The following is a 16,900-nucleotide window of genomic DNA, read 5'->3' on the forward strand; positions in this document are numbered from 1 at the left end:
CTCTTTGGCTGTCCATCGCAACAAGGGGATGGCGAAAGTGCCTGAGCAGGATCATGAGGTGTCCCATGGAGGAGGTGGGGCCAACTCTGCTTGGAAGGAGAAAGGATTGTAAACAAAAAGTAAATAGGACACCCTGAGCAGAGAATGGCGTTAAGCTAAGCACAAAACTTTGGAGTTTGGGGATAATCTGAGAAATTGCTGGCTGGTTTGGGAGGGTGTCATGGGAAGAGAGAAGCTTAAGTCGGTTGAAGAGGACAGATAGATACAGTGGTAAGAGCCGAGTGCGGAACATTTATAGATTGTGGGAAGTACCATATGCTGCATTTTTATTTTGGTGTGTGTGTGTGTGTGTGTGTGTGTGTGTGTGTGTGTGTTCTTTTGGGCCATACAATCTTCTGAGGCAGGTAAACAATGCCAACTGTGTAAAGCAGCAGTTTCCAATTTGTAGGTCTCAACCAGACATTCTGCGCATCAGATATCTTGCATATCAGAGATTTACGTTACAATTCCTAGCAGTGGCAAGATTACAGCTATGAAGCAGCAGTGGAAATAATTTTGTGGGGGGGGGGGGGTCACTGCACCGTGAGAAGCCGTGTTAAAAGGTCGTAGCATTAGAGAGGTGGAGAACCACTGCCTTGAGGGACGCGTCAGTCTCAACATGGGTCTAGCACCGGTATTTGCAGATGCTGTCATTTAAGCTGCTCGTACATGCAACTGTCAGGGTGAACTGTCATGTAAGAAACTTAACACAGTGCGCTTTTTCCTAGGCCGGACCTGATAGACATGAATACTGTTGCTGTTCAAAGCAACCTTGCAAATTTAGAGCACGCTTTCTATGTAGCTGAGAAAATCGGCGTTATCAGACTTCTGGACCCCGAAGGTGAGCTGTCTTTTCTCTTACCTGCGCTGGCACGGCGCCTCCTCAGCGGCCACCTGTTGGCACCGTGAAGTAACTCGTTCCTGCTGCTGCTTGCAGATGTTGATGTCTCTTCGCCCGATGAAAAATCAGTCATCACCTATGTATCGTCCCTCTATGATGCATTTCCCAAAGTCCCCGAAGGTGGTGAAGGCATTGGTGCAAATGTAAGTACTGGCTTTTCCACACTCGAAGCCGCTGTTCAATCCATAACTGGTGAGCTGAATCGGTTGCTCATTAGTGCAAGGGCTTTTAAAAAGAGATTCTGAGTGCCGTTCAAGTGTTGGAGTCAATGTGCTTTTTTTTTTCTGATAGTATGTATATCTCACAGTGTCATTCTACCAATGAAATTGAAGTGTAACAAAAAAAAGTTGTCCTGTCTCACAAATGAAGGAAATGACCTGAGAGTCACAGCACATCTGTGAATGAAAGTTACGAGTCACCAAAATGTAGAGATTTTCCATTTTAACTTGCTACCCTTTGGCAAATGCTGGCTCTGCAGCTAGGCCATCTCACTCTAGAACGCAATTCAAAACTGACTCAGAAGACCCCGTGAAATGAGCTGACTCTAGTTGTTTTCTGACTGAACAGATGAGGCCCAGATGAAGGGTTCTGCATTTGGCCAGGTGACCAAAGCCAGGTTCTGACACACAGCTTTGGCTGTAGTGATCCTACCAGGTCATCTCTCTTCAAAGGCTTGTGGCATTTGACCCAGTTGTGCACCCTGACGTGGCTAAACTATACACATGCCATGTCTAGAAGTGAGCGGGAAGCCATGTTCGTTTGAGGGTGATGCCCCTTTACCTCAGGCTGCTCCTTCCTTCTCACAGATGGACATACGGATGGATGGATGGATGGATGTTTATGCGTTGCTTGGAAGCCTTGTGCCTACTTTCCTGACTGTCTGTGTCACCACTCTGTGGTATTATTTCTAGATCTTCTTTTGTTCCCTTCTTCTCACCTTTCACACAAAGCTCTTAACCTGTAGCTCTTACCTCTTAACTCTCTAAGCAGTGTGTTTCCATTTCGTGTCTGAGCTGTTGCTGCGGAATGATTCCTCTAGCTCCGTCCTTTATCTTCTCGCCTAGTCTCACCTCCCTCTTCATGTAGACCCGGGCTTGGTAGCTTACACCTTTCCATCTTTTTGCATTAACTTTGCCTGCATGAAATTAATCTTCATATACTTCGGCGTCTTTGGCATTACAGTTTGCAGGCTAAGGGCTAAAATCCATTCAGATGGTTCAGGAGTCAGAGCTACATTTTGATTATCATTATTGGCAATTTTGCCTGTAGTTTTAACCGTATAAACCAACTGCTTATAGGTAGAGCATTTCTGTGTCAGTGCCCTGCTTTCTTTGGGACTCACATCTTTTATTCACTCTCTCTACGCCCTGCTCCAGTCACGTGATTACTCACTGCTTCTCACAGTACTGCTCAGGGCCCACCTTTCCCAAGAAGCCTCTGATGACCATTGCAAGGCACAAGTGTATCCTGATTTTTCTTGTTAGTTTTTGACATGTGCTGCCTGTTTCAGTCATCTGAACACTTAGGCTCTGCTCCCCATGCTGCTTAACTGTTCTTAGAGTGATTTTCTCTTCTCCCTAGTTAGACAAGAAGGCCTGACTGCAGATACTATGCTTCCAAAGTTTTGCTTCTTATTGTAACAGTGAATGCAATTGTGTCACCTAATAAGCATTCTTCAGGAACTTAATTATATAGCAGCTGACAGCCTTCCAGCTTCTTCCCTTTTAAAAGAGTTTGTTTAATGAGTACTTGAAAATCTCATCATACCTGACCCTTTCCTGTCTGGTCCCTACATCTCCTGTAACTTTGCCGAGTGTCAGATATTGGGGGCCGTAGATGTGCAGTGGTTGGCAGAGATGGTTAGCCTGGCTTGTGCAAGCTGTTACTCCCCTTAAGTTGAGCCCTGAAAAACCTCCCAGATCACAGCCTCTTTTTGAAGGCCCAGAAACTTCTTTGATGCAACATCTGTCCCAGATAACTGCTATCTGTGGGCCAGAACTGGCACTCGTTGGGACCAGGTAGTGGCCAAATGTGGATGGCATGTTCTTAATTTTGTTTGTGTGGACAGAATTGTAGCTGAGTGGAAACTAGGAAAATGTTTACCTGTCCAGCTTCAAGACACCTGGACTCACAGGAACATGGCTGACAAATTTTGTGGCAGATGAGTGTTATCACCCCCCTAAGATGCAAACGTTCCCTGCTGTTTTATTGTCTAGGATGTTGAAGTCAAATGGATCGAATACCAGAATATGGTGAACTACCTCATCCAGTGGATTAGACACCACGTGGTCACGATGTCGGAGAGAACATTTCCTAACAATCCTCTAGAACTGAAGGTTGGTGTATTCCAGAAGTTCCGAAGGGTTGCCTTCATTGGAAACTTTTAACTATGCTAGGTTAACCCCATAATCTCAGGTTCAAGATAAGCCGCCATTGGCAAGCCGTACATTATAGCAGACAACTTTTTATTATCCATTTCCTTACATATAGAGAAAGTAGAGGTAAATATTAATAATCAAAACACTGCAGCAACAGCGTCTTCAAGAAGTTGCATTCCCCAAGCTTTGGTTTGTTGAGAACTGAAGGAAGAATTTGAGAGCTTCGGGGGCTGACATTGCCAGATCTTACATGACGATTGGGAAGTGCTAGCAGCCCACCAGACACTGGGACAGGAGGCTCCCCAGGAGGCTCACACACAGAGCAGTGATCAAGAGCATGCCCCATTTGATCAGGCTAGAAGCTGCCCGAAGGGATTCTTCTGTAGAGCACAAGGCACATCCTGCATGTTGTGGATCTTAATACAGATCCAAGTAGAGTGCGCCTGGGTTTAGAATGGGCGCTCAGAGGCTGCTGTGAATTGCCGTGGTTTAGCCCACCTTTGCTAATGCTGTAATCTTAGGTGAGATGACTGAGAAAGATGTCACAGCAATATAAAGGAATCATAATACGTAAGCTTATCAAAGAGCAAGCCATCATTTTGCACATTTGTATTTGACATAGCAAAAGCAGTTTGTTTTTAACAAACCACTATTATGAGTATTGACTACAGAGTTGCTTTAATTCACTTAATATGCTCTGTTTTAACTCTCAGCCTGGAATCACAAAAGTTGTAACAACACAGCATAGGCCCCATGAAAGCTCTTTGTTGTGCTCACACATCTGTTCAGAACATCTGTGGCGTGGCTCTTCTCATTGCCACAGGAAGTCTGTCCTTGGCACAGAGTTACTTGCTGTTTGTTGAATAATTTAAAGAAGACATTTTTGCAGGGCCTTACCGTTGTAAGATGTCTCCCTGTGTGGATAGGAACTATTCTAGGCCATGAAAGCCTGCCCTTTCTACTGCAACATGGAGCCATAATCAGTGTTTTCACACATACTGACATTTGGTGATTAATGTCTGATAGCAACCTACAAGATTTTGATTTGGGTTCAATATAGGTTTTGTATTTAATGTATAAATACACTTATTTCCAAATGGGTTCCCAGGGGTTGTTTGTTTTTTTTTTGTTTGTTGACCACTGAGCAAATTTGTGTTGGTCTCTGACTTATTTAAAGTTGTAAGAGTCTGAGTGTTCACACAGATTACTTGGTGGTGGGTTATATAGGAAAAAAAAGAAAACATACCCTGAAGAATTGGCAAATATTTCTACAAGTTCAGAAGCCTTTATAGAGTCTTATAGAAATATGTATTTTGATATAGCATAAATTAAGCTTAATTGATTAGTATGCACCTTTTAAATATGAAAGTGTTTTCCTTATGCAATTTTTAGGAAGGTCTTGAATATAAACATTTTAGGAGGTTTATACATGAGATGATAATTAAATGATCGAAGCATCTACAAAGGTAACATCAACTAATAACATCTACCTTCCTTTGTTAGGAAACAAAAACCAGGAAACTGTTGAAGCTGACAGTGGTAGGTGAGGTCACAGAGTAGAGCAACAGCCTAAATGAAAACGGGTGTTCTTCTTCCTTTATGGAAATTGCATCCAACTGTTTTCTTGAAACTAAAAGCCAATGTCTGGAGTTTGGAAAGCTTAGACTCGGAAGGATGTGTGTGGGTGCTGGGTCTTTTTATCAGAGCCATCGTTTCTTGCTCAGATTCCTGTTGGCACATGTTGAATCATGGCTCATATCAGCTGGGTTATCCAGTCCTGTGTAACTCAGCACACACACACACACAACTGCCTGGCAGCTGGAGCCCTGATTCCAGAAGGAGGGTCTCCTGAGTGCCCGTGAGACAGCAAACAGCCTGTGTGGTGGTGACACGATGAAAGCAGGGTTTGCAGGTGGACCATAATTTATTTTCCTCTTTGTTACAGGCACTTTATAATCAGTACTTACAGTTTAAAGAAAAAGAAATTCCACCAAAGGAGACAGAAAAGTCAAAAATTAAACGACTATATAAATTACTAGAGGTGAGCCAAACACTCTCAGTACTTTCCAGAGTACTCTCAACTGTTTTCACTTCTTCGCTTTATGTTAATTATTTCGTTTCCTTAAGATATGGATAGAGTTCGGCCGCATCAAACTCCTCCAAGGTTATCATCCAAATGACATAGAGAAGGAGTGGGGTAAACTCATCATTGCCATGCTTGAACGGGAGAAGGCGCTCCGTCCTGAGGTGGAGAGGTAGGAAGCTGTCTCCCTGCAGCCCGCCGCAAGGCGGTCTCCGTTCTCACGCTCTTAGAACTTGGCATTTGTTCTGTTTGGATGCTTAGTTGATTTTTTTTTTTTTTTTTTTTTTACTTGGTGTGTGTTCATGACTTCCTGGGCACCTAGGTGTACTTGCATGTGGAGGTCAGAGTTCAGCCTTGGGTTTTTCCTTAGATACTGTCCCCCATGTTATTTGAGACATGACCTTTCTCTGGGACCTGAGGCTCACACGAATTATATTTTCCATTTATTTGGTATGGTCTTGGATAATCTTCTTTGTATTTTCGTTCCTCCATTTCCTTATCTAGAAATGGTAACAAGAACTCTTTTTAAATAAATTCATTCATCTTACATCCTGATCACAGGCCCCTCCCTTCTTTTCTCTCTGTCCCACCCTTTCCCCCTCTTCCCCTATTCCTTTCTTTTAGAAAAGGGGACGCCTCCAACCCCCTTACAAGCCCACCATGGCCCATCAAGTCACATCAGGCTTTAGTACATCCTCTTCTATAGAGGCCGGCAAGTCAGCCCAGCTAGGGGAACAGGGTGCAAAAGCAGGCAGCCAAGCCCATGTCAGATAGACCCCCACTTGAGTGACTGTATAAAGGACCTGATGGGCTGAATTACTGTGCGGAGTCTCCTCTAATAAGGTATCACAGTTTCAAAGGAAAAAGCACCCAGAAGTCTTTCCCAAAAGACCCTTAGGTTGTTACCAGGACCCACGTTTGGAAGCTCATGGCTTAGGGATTAGCTATTTTGTTTCTGTATAATATGGCCTTCTCTTGAAGCAGTGGAAGTACTTCTCTTTAAAAGGCAGTGGGAGGCTAGGGTGTAGCTCAGTCAGCAGAGTGCCTGTCTAGCATCTACAGCCTTGGGCCATCCCTAACACTGCATAAAATTGCATGCAGTGGCACATGCCTGTAATTTCTAGCATCTGGGAAGCGAAGGCAGAAGAATTAGAAGTTCACAGTCATTCTCCCTTGGCCGTGTACTGAGTCAGAGGCCAGCCTATGCTACCCGAGGCCCTGTCTCAAGTACAGCAACAGAAACACACAGCGAATGCCAGTCTGGGCTCCCCTTCTACTGTGAATTTAGCCCACAAATTGTCACGTACTGCACGTTCTCTTGCTCTGACTGTGCCTCACTTCCCAGGAAGGTACGCCTTAACCTTCAGGAAGCACCCCCACCGACTGCCGGGGTTCTAGGCCAGCTCTTAGAGCATGTAGGCAGGTCCCCTGCGCTGAGCTGCGTGCCCAGCCGTGTCACGGGGATGTATCTCCTGTGATGGCTATCCCACCACCCTGCTGTAGTACAGGAGACTCTGCTCTCTGTCCTCCCCTCCCCCATTACAGCTGAAGGCCTGTGTGCTCAGGCAGCTCTCTGGCTGCAGAGCATGCACTCAGGCTGTCCCTCTCGAGCTCTCACATGCTGGGTTCCAGCCTCCTCTCCTCCCAGGGTGTTTGTACAGCCTGTTCTTGTGGCAGGGAATCTGTTTCCCTTCCCTTTTCCTCTGTGCTCATAACCCTTCTCAGACCTCAGCCTCCATATTCCTTCCTGTACTGTCACAGGCTGGGTTACAGGCCTTTTTTTGGCTAAGTATTGATGAGTAGTTTTCAGAGTGCTTACCTTGGTTGTAATTTCATATTTATTCATGTTTCCTCCAAGCCACCTGTTTCTTAGACATCAGGTCTAAGAATATGGAGACAAGCTATCATTTGGGTCCCTTACCAGTGCTTTGCTTAATGCCAGGCATGTAACAGAGAGGCTCAGTGTAGCTGCATTCTTACTGTCTCACACACTGACTTTAATGCTGGCGTGTAATAATGAATTAAAGATACAAGGGCAAGTCTAGCTTGTCAGCCCATGATTACTAGTTATACTCCTGTTAACGTGTAAAGTTACAATGTCTTTGTAGACAGAACAGAAGAATCCAAATGAGCTTCAAATGCATGGGCTATAGCTCCTACAGATGATTAAAATGAGGTATTAATCATTTGACTTTAAGATACAGAGAAAAGGTAGATTTTTAGTCACTATAGCAGTATCAGAATTTTAATGTGTGTCTTGATCCACTCTGTCTTTGCTACAACAGAATGCTACAGACTGGATAACAGAAAAGAACATTGTTGCTTAGGGTTGTGTATCTAGGTACAAGTCTGTGAAAGCCCAGCACTTGGGAAGCTAAAACAGGAGCGTGGAAAGTTGCAGGACAGCGTGGGCTAGATAAAATGCTGTGTCCTGTGCTTAAAGCAAGAAATAGAGAAGAGGACATTGGTGACTCAGAGTTTGTAGAGGCTGAGAAATTCAGTCTGGTGCTGGCACCTGTGCCGCACGTGGCAGAAGGGTCTTGAAGGGAAGGAGGCTGGGGTGGGGTGGCAGGTGGAGACCAGGCAGGCACAGGAGAGCTTAGGTGCTCGCTGAAGCACTACAGCCAAGCGGCCACACTCCTTTCCGTCCACTGGAGCAGTAACCATGCTGCTCTTTTGATAGTGACACTAATTTATTCACAAGGGCTGAGCCTTCATGATCTAATTGATGTTACACTCTTCACATCTCAGTGTGCTGCCCTGGGGATCGCGTTTCGAACACATGGTCCTTTTGAGTTTCATTCAAACCACAACAGTGAGCTAACAGCACTTGAGGGTTCAAGATTCAGGAACCAGTCTGCTGTGGATTAAGTTTGTTACTTGAGACGGAAAGTCACGTGATCATAGACGAGGTCTCAAATCTCTAGGCCTCAGTTTCCTCGTCCGTAACCACATTTGGTGGTGATGAATATGAGATGAGGTTTTGTGTGAAATGTCTACAGTTTCCTGGTACATAGCAACTGTACACTAAGTGCAAGGCGCAGCGGTTCCTGCTTTTAATAGTTGTTTTACTTGGTAAATGTCTTTACAACATTAAAATGTTTAACTCAGAGCAAAGAAACATCAGTTTGGCTTTGTAGTGTTGGAGGTAGGGAAATATTTGGAAACTTGGTTGGGTAAAAGCTTTTATTTTTCTTGACACAAGGGTTTTTGTTTTTTTTTTTTTTGTTTGTTTTTTTGGCACAGACTAGGTGTTGCAGACTTAGCTATGTGGCTTGGAGAGTGTGGAAGACAAACAGGAAAGAATCAATGTTCCGGGGCCCTCTCCTAGTCTGTGTGAAGGAGAAGCAAGCCCAGACACATCTGCAGTTACTGAGCCAATACTCTGCTTCGAGTTTTCGGCTTGTAGAATGTGAGCTGCAGTGGTTAAAACGTAGCATTACTGAGAGGGTCCACCATACAAAGAAAAGTAATCGACCGTTTTTCCAGTTAATTTAACAGGGTGAACAAATGACAGGATGGGCAAACGGGAACACATTTTGTTTCTCGCTAAATTCACTTGCTGGTTTATTGATTATTGGCTTATTGATTATCCCAGCATCTTGCTCGGTGTCACCCAGCACTCGGCATCTGTTTGCAGAAGTCTACCTGTGATCTGAGCTTTGTATCCTCTCAGTTGGCACTTGGTACTGATAGAATTGCCTTTACTGGTGATACCTGGGTTCCTGGGTACCCGGGTTGTTTTTTAGGTGGCTGGAGCTGGATGACTCTTAGTGAAAATATTTGGCATATCTTTTCCAGTGACGCCCAGCCGTCCCGCTGTGTCTGTACTTGCAGGGCTTTAAGGCAGGCTACAAAAGGCAAACCTCAGCAAGCAAATGAATGGCTGTAGGCATGATTCTTTTGAATAGTTATCAGCATAGTATTTGCAGTGTTGCATATGCATGTTGAAGCATATTTAAGTAAGGATCCCTTAAAGCTGTGTCACTCCACCAAGGCCAGTCTTCACCAGGTAGAGAAGTTGAACTTTCTTCAGTCCTACTTTCATGGTCCTAGGACACCATTTCAGGACTGAAAATGCAGAGCAGTAGCTACAGCTATCGTAGCAGCGACTCTGTATTTACTAACACCACCAGCACTCGGACCAGCCTAGACTCAAACGAGAACCTTCTGTCCGTTCATTGTGGCCCCACATTGATCAACTCCTGCATTAGCTTCGGCAATGAGTCCTTCAATGGACACAGGTATGGAGTCATCGATGTGAGGATGGCTTTTCTTCCCTGGCAGGACTGTGTTTCAGGACTGGTGAGCTCTTTGACTTCAAGAGGAAGAATTTTTTTTTTTTTTTTTTTTTGTTCCTTTCAGGTTGGATATGCTGCAGCAGATCGCCACCCGAGTTCAGAGGGACAGTGTCGTCTGTGAGGACAAACTGCTCCTTGCCCGAAATGCTCTCCAGTCTGTAAGTTGATTTCAGAGCCGGGGCTTACTGCAGAGGGCTCGTGTGTGCTTGGGTAAGCTGGGAGCAGTCCCCGACTCCCGGGCCTTGTCCTCTGCAGGGACTTTGGAATATCATGATTGATGTTTTCTCTCTGGGGAGGCAGAGCGTGAAAGGAAAACATATATGTGCTCCAAAATAAATAAAGCCCATCATGCCTACTGGCTTCCCTTCTGACATTTTGGAGTTTGAAGTTTAAAGCTGGTTTTGAACTTGGTTTCACAGAAGTAATGCTGAGTTCTTTTCAACGTAGGATTCCAAAAGATTAGAATCGGGAGTGCAGTTTCAGAATGAAGCAGAAATCGCCGGGTACATTCTCGAGTGTGAGAACCTTCTCCGCCAGCATGTGATTGACGTGCAGGTTCTGATTGACGGGAAGTACTACCAGGCAGATCAGCTGGTGCAGAGGTGGGAGCCGCCCCTGTTGCTTTTCAGTATCCGTTTCGGGAGTACGTGATGGGAGTTTACAAAGTAAAAGTAATTATTAAGTGTGAATTGTAGTATTTTGATAGAACTCAGTAGCATCAGCATTTATAATAAATACAACCTTTGCTGTCACAGAAATACTGGAGTCATTAAAATGAGTATTTTAAATGTCTATGTTTACTTTGAAACATGTAGGATGTGGGTCGTTGGATGTGACCCAGAGGTAGAGTGAAAATATTTAATTAAGCATAGTTAAGGCCATGGGTTTGATCCTCAGACCTCCAAATAATAATAATAATAATAATAATAATAATAATATAAAATTAATTATTATTCTCATTTCAATATTAAAAGAGGAATTAGTTTTAGAAAAGTTCTCATCTTCAGTTAGTTTTTTTGTTTACTCCAATACGAAGATGGTCATGACCAAACATTAGAAAAATACGCTTGTATAAGATGGTAAAGCTGTGTATGGTGACACCCCACGTGGATTCTCAGCTCTCAGGCTTAGGTAGAGGAATCATAAATGCAAGAGCTGCATAGCAGGACTCTGCCTCAAGGAGAAAAAAGAGCATCGAAACAGTGAGCAGCAGACACAGAGCCCGCGCTGAGAAGGCCATGGGAGCAGAAAGAGCAGAGCCTGGCAGACCATCTCCCTGTACATGGGACAGTAAACTTCGTAGATCACATTTGAGCAAAACCTTCACTTCTAAGAGCAACCGTTACTCTCTGTGTCAATACTGAGTATATAAAATTAGAAAAGCTTACGTTCGTTCCAGAAGTATTTTACAAGAAATGTTACTATCCTAAATATCAAATAATAGAACCATCACTTTACGGCATATAATTTTGTTCCTTATAAATGATGGTTATAAAGACTAACAATGTGGAGAGGTCTCACAGTATGCTATAAAGTGAAAACAAAACATGAGGTAAAAAAAAAATTATTCACTTTACATCTTTGTGGTGGCCCCATCCCTCCCTCCCCCGAGTGCCACCCTCCTTTCCTCTCTTGAGGCAGATTTTTACCACGATGGTTTCAATGATGTTCTTAGAACAGGTGTCTACCAAGCAGTGCAGGTTCGCAGAACAACAGTTGAAAGCAGAGCTCCTTGTGCCTTCTCAGCTCCCCCTACATTAGCATCTTGCAGTGGTGCCACCTGACTGGCACCATTACAGAGCCAGTACTGGTCTATCAGCGAGGCCAGCACTTTGCCTCAGCCTTTCCTATCACACTTCATCCCTCTTCATGTTCTTTGCAGGGTTGCAAAGCTGCGTGATGAAATTGTGGCCTTAAGGAATGAGTGCGCCTCCGTTTACAGCAAAGGACGAATGCTGACCACGGAACAAACCAAGCTTATGATATCAGGAATCACTCAAAGTTTAAACTCAGGATTTGCACAGACCCTACACCCCAGTTTGAACTCAGGGCTCACCCAGAGTTTAACACCTTCCTTGACCTCTTCGAGTGTGACTTCGGGCTTGTCATCAGGGATGACTTCCCGGCTGACTCCGTCTGTCACTCCGGCTTACACACCTGGCTTTCCTTCAGTAGTAGCTCCAAATTTCAGTTTAGGAGTAGAGCCAAATTCATTACAGACGCTGAAGCTCATGCAGATCCGAAAACCACTGCTGAAGTCGTCTTTGCTGGATCAGAATTTGACAGAAGAAGAAGTCAATATGAAGTTCGTTCAAGATCTCTTGAACTGGGTTGAGGAGATGCAGGTAATGTTTACCTCAGCTTTCCAGTCCTACTCCTGAACCTTCTTCTTCTTGCTGTTTGTAAAACTAGTATTCTGTTATTCAAGGTGCAGCTAGACCACACTGAATGGGGCTCAGACTTGCCAAGTGTCGAAAGCCATTTAGAAAACCATAAAAATGTTCACCAAGCCATTGAAGAATTTGAGTCTAGCCTTAAAGAAGCTAAAATTAGTGAGGTATATGAATTTTTTTTAACTATTTCGTTATAGTTGATATTACTTTCTTTGTACATGAAGACCCAGCAATCTGATAATTGGTATTAGTCAGAACTTAAGATGCCTGACCTCCATGTGTTTCCTTTCATATTTTAGATTCAGATGACGGCACCTCTTAAGCTCTCTTACACAGATAAGTTGCACAGATTAGAGAGTCAGTATGCAAAACTCCTGGTAAGGCTGGTTTTTTTTTCCTTTTGAATTTGTTTGCCTCAAACGTTCTATTTCTATTATGTCTGTATGCTGATGGTCTGATTCTTACAATGGTTTCCCTTAAAAAGAACACATCCAGAAACCAGGAGCGGCACCTTGATACTCTCCATAATTTTGTAACTCGGGCAACTAATGAGCTTATCTGGCTGAATGAGAAGGAAGAGGAGGAGGTGGCTTATGACTGGAGCGAGAGGAACACGAGCGTGGCTCGGAAGAAGGGCTACCATGCGGTGAGTTAGCCTCGCACTCGGGCACCGGCGCCGGACCTGACAGAGCTCACCGCCTCTTCTCATACGCTTCTTACTGCTTCCTCGCCAGGAGCTAATGAGGGAACTGGAGCAGAAGGAGGAAAGCATTAAAGCTGTCCAGGAGATCGCAGAGCAGCTGCTTCTAGAAAACCACCCAGCCCGGTTGACGATAGAGGTAAGAAAGCTGGAGGGCCTGGCTGGGTCTGATAGCGCGTCAACCTTACACCTCTTCTGCTTATTTAAAAAAAAAAAAAATCAAGCTGCTGAGCGCTTACTACAGTCTGGCTCAGAAATAACTTTCCCAACGAATCGTACTGATCTTTCCCATAACCGTCTCTTAGGATAGAGGTAGCAGCTCTTTCCCTTAGGCCCTGTGGAGCTGCTTGTGAGGAAATTCATCTGATGGGGATGGAAGGGTGTTCTGTGTTAGCACGTGTCCTTACCATGTGTAATAAACGGAAATGTAGCGTAGTTTTAGGAGCAAATAATATCATATATTGCTGGATTCCCAGGGGCAGCTAACTGTACATCTGCAGGAAAGCCTGCTGAACGCTGCGCTCAGGAGCAGCGGCTCCTTCCCAGAAGCAGGGACCTGCTCGGCTCGGCTTTAACGCTTGCAGAGCTCCCTCTTCTGGGAGGCAGGGAATTGCACAATTGATGATGGGCTAGCGTGCGCGCTCCACAGCAGTGATTTCCTTCGTGAGAGACACACGCTGTAGTAACATTCAAATGGATGAGTTTTTAAAGCTTTAGGAAACCTAGCAATCGCGTTGACACGAAAGTAGATGCTTCATTTTCTACCCTCCTCAAATCTTCTGCAGCAAAACGCAAAAGAAAGCTACAGATCTGTGTATCTGTTTTAACACACATTGTATGGATCAGTAATCTAAAAATCCAGAAAAGGGGAAAATTGGGGTAGCATAGAAAAAAAGCAGACTTAGTATTTTAAAAATCAGGTGTGAGGGTTAGGACCAAGTGCTAAGAAAGGGATTAATTTCATAAATAGAGAGAATGATTTGTATTTATTTCAAACGTAAACTTTTCATATAAAATAGTCTTTCCTCATATATTAAGAAAAAATAAAGCAATTAGAAATTTGAGAAAACTTATCTAGGCTAGTTTTAAAGTTACATTAAAAAAAGTTACATAAAAGTTAAAGCTGTATAAGAGATAATTTCTCAATATAAGAAAACTCACTACTTCAGTTCTATCCAACAAAAAAAGAGGTTTTTTTGTTTGCTTGTTTTTGTCTCTTTGGATAGTAGAGTATCATTTGAAGTAGAGTATCAACGTTGAGCTGGCCATGATGGCTTGCCCAGCCTGTAATGAGAGTCTGGGGCAGCGGGGGTGCCACAAGCTTGAGGATGGCCTGGGCTGTGACATTCTGTCTCAGAGCAAGGAGGGGAAGAAGAAAGACACTGAAAACGATAAGCAAGCGCATCAGAATTCATGGTGTGGGAGATGAGACCGCAGATGCTACGCACGCCTGTTGTCGAGCACGCGCGTGGCGGTGCTGGAGGCGGGCTGGCCCTCTGTTCTTTATCTCTCCGCCCTGGCTTTCAGCGTGTCTTTTCTCTCGAAGGCATACAGGGCAGCGATGCAGACCCAGTGGAGCTGGATCTTGCAGCTCTGCCAGTGCGTGGAGCAGCACGCCCAGGAGAACACTGCATACTTTGAGGTACGTGGGCAGACTCGTGGCTTGGATATTCAGCGCTGCCGTTGGGGCTGCGGTGCAGAAATGGCATAAAGAAACGTGTGCAGAGCACACAGGACAATGAACCGGTGCCCTCTTTACAGGGTCTAAGTGCTACTTTCCTGTCTTATGGGGGAAGGCTTAACTATTAAGGGTGAAATCCTGCGGCTGGAAGATGGCCTAGTTGGCAAATTGTTTTCCCTGAGCTCAGTCTTCAGAAACCATATTTTAAGAAAGGAAAGAAAGAAAAAAATGTGAGCTGCCTGGAACTGTGTAGGCAGGAGGATCCCTGGGGCTCTCCAGCCAGCCAGCCTAGCCAAATGAGAGAGCCCCAGGTTCAGTGAGAGACCCTATCCCAAAAGAATAGGGTGGAGAAATATGAAAAAACATCCAGTTTGTTGATCTCTGATTTACACACTCTCACATGCATGCACACACACTTCAGAACAAATCCTTTAAAAGACCTCTAAATATTGTACAAATCATTCTATAAATTTGTCTCTCATTAAGGAACAATATTTTTTGCAGAGTCAACTGAATAAAGACTTCATTTTATTCTGTAGAAATTTTAATTAATTTTTTTAAAATTCCACTCCTACTTAAAAGACTGGTTGACCCCTAAAGTAAAACAGACTTTCAATCACAGTACATACTGTGCAGGTACACCTTGAGTGGTTATTACTCATCTGTAGCCATCCAAGTTCAAGGGCTGTTTTCAGTTCCAAAAAGGATGGTGCTGTTGTTAACTGAGTGTCAAGGCCGCACAGGGGCCTGGGTGCCCAGGTTTAACAACCCTGCAGACATCTAACAATGTCTGTAGAATGTTAGATAGTAATACGGCCAGAAAGGAAAAAAATAAATAAATAACCAGACCAAATAACCAGGTTTACTGGCCTTCAGTGTGCTTCAGCTGCCACGTTTTATCTTCCCTTAGTTTTTCAACGATGCCAAAGAAGCCACTGACTACCTAAGGAATCTGAAAGATGCCATTCAGCGCAAGTACAGCTGTGACAGATCCAGCAGCGTCCACAGACTGGAAGACCTCGTGCAGGAGTCCATGGTACTGATGCACAGGCTGGGCTTTGTCACGCGCATAACAGGGCAGATTAGTGTTCTGTTACATGTTTATATGTGCAGCGTCTTATTTCATCCTCACCAGCGTCTCATTCAGTTAAGCCTTTGGGTAGCTTTGTTTAAACGTCCTTAGCAGTGGTATGTGCGCACAGTAATTCTACAAGTAATTCTACAAGCACATCCTGGGTACACACCTGCTTTTCCCAGGCAGTTTTCATGTCTGGAGATAAAACAGTGAATAAAACAGACAGGAATCGCTTTCCCTTTGTGGTACCTGGATATGAAAAGTTAGCTCCACAAGAGTACACTGAAAAACAAAATGTCTGTAGAATGTTAGATAGTAATAATGCCAGAAAGGAAAAAAATAAATAAATAACCAGACCAAATGAAGGAACTCAGGAGGGAGTGTGAGATGTGGAAAGTATGGTCCAATGGTCAGCGCACACTTCAGTGATGAAGTTTTATTTGCAGTGTGTCCCTATAGAATGGAGAGTTCTAATCATTAATTTTAAAAATCTGCCGTGTTTTCCTGACTAGGAAGAGAAGGAAGAGCTTCTGCAGTACCGGAGCTCAGTGGCAGGCCTGATGGGGAGAGCCAAGACCATCGTGCAGCTGAAGCCAAGGAACCCTGACAATCTGCTCAAAACATCCATCCCCATCAAAGCTATCTGTGACTACAGACAGATCGAGGTACCCATAGTCCTCAAAGCAGGCCAGATTCTGCCGTTCATCCATGTGTTTTAAAAGCAAGGTCATAATGCTTCCTAGTTATAAGTCTTTTTCTCTGTGTCATAAAAAGTAACAACAATCCTCAAGATTGTGTGTGTATGGAAGAAGGTAAGTTAACGGTGACCTCAGCTCTCCTCTCATTTAAAACCAGATAACCATTTACAAAGACGACGAATGTGTTCTGGCAAACAACTCCCACCGTGCTAAGTGGAAAGTCATTAGTCCCACTGGGAACGAGGCCATGGTTCCATCTGTGTGTTTCACGGTTCCCCCACCAAACAAAGAAGCACTTGACTTTGCCAACAGGTTTGTATGGCTGGGGCACTTTCTGAAGGCTAAGGAGCCAGCAGACTTTGTCAGGGACCCGCCGGCCTGGAAGGCGCTAGAACTGCACAGGGGCCGTAGAGAGGCGCAGACAGGCTCACGATCTGTGTTTTCCTGTCTACGTTTCAGGATTGAGCAGCAGTACCAGAGTGTGCTCACCCTGTGGCATGAGTCTCACATAAACATGAAGAGTGTGGTCTCCTGGCATTATCTAGTCAATGAGATTGACAGGATTCGGGCTAGTAACGTGGCCTCGGTGAGTGTAAAGGTGCACGTTACCCCGGTGTGTCCCAGAATTCGGGGTGCCTTGTCGTAGGTGGG

At 44.4% G+C, this 16,900-nt stretch overlaps 1 protein-coding gene across 21 annotated transcripts in view; it reads left to right on the forward strand.

Annotated features, from left to right (window-relative positions):
• The window catches only part of Dst (dystonin), a 405,488-nt gene that overhangs the window by 240,582 nt on the left and 148,006 nt on the right, over positions 1–16,900 (forward strand). For 18 of the 21 annotated variants that reach the window (XM_060369832.1, XM_060369829.1, XM_060369837.1 and 15 more), the window contains 17 exons: positions 768–880; positions 977–1,083; positions 3,157–3,276; positions 5,264–5,359; positions 5,446–5,573; positions 9,767–9,860; positions 10,150–10,304; positions 11,585–12,047; positions 12,131–12,259; positions 12,395–12,472; positions 12,580–12,741; positions 12,830–12,934; positions 14,342–14,437; positions 15,387–15,512; positions 16,064–16,216; positions 16,407–16,561; positions 16,709–16,835. In XM_060369832.1, the coding sequence (XP_060225815.1) occupies positions 768–880; positions 977–1,083; positions 3,157–3,276; positions 5,264–5,359; positions 5,446–5,573; positions 9,767–9,860; positions 10,150–10,304; positions 11,585–12,047; positions 12,131–12,259; positions 12,395–12,472; positions 12,580–12,741; positions 12,830–12,934; positions 14,342–14,437; positions 15,387–15,512; positions 16,064–16,216; positions 16,407–16,561; positions 16,709–16,835 (2,407 nt within the window). Of the gene's footprint in view, positions 1–767; positions 881–976; positions 1,084–3,156; positions 3,277–5,263; positions 5,360–5,445; positions 5,574–9,325; positions 9,646–9,766; positions 9,861–10,149; positions 10,305–11,584; positions 12,048–12,130; positions 12,260–12,394; positions 12,473–12,579; positions 12,742–12,829; positions 12,935–14,341; positions 14,438–15,386; positions 15,513–16,063; positions 16,217–16,406; positions 16,562–16,708; positions 16,836–16,900 lie in introns of those variants that run through there. The other 3 variants (XM_021662412.2, XM_021662410.2, XM_021662411.2) reach the window with 3 other exon arrangements.

This window comes from Meriones unguiculatus, chromosome 16, assembly GCF_030254825.1.
Source record: "Meriones unguiculatus strain TT.TT164.6M chromosome 16, Bangor_MerUng_6.1, whole genome shotgun sequence".
Lineage (NCBI taxonomy): Eukaryota > Metazoa > Chordata > Mammalia > Rodentia > Muridae > Meriones > Meriones unguiculatus.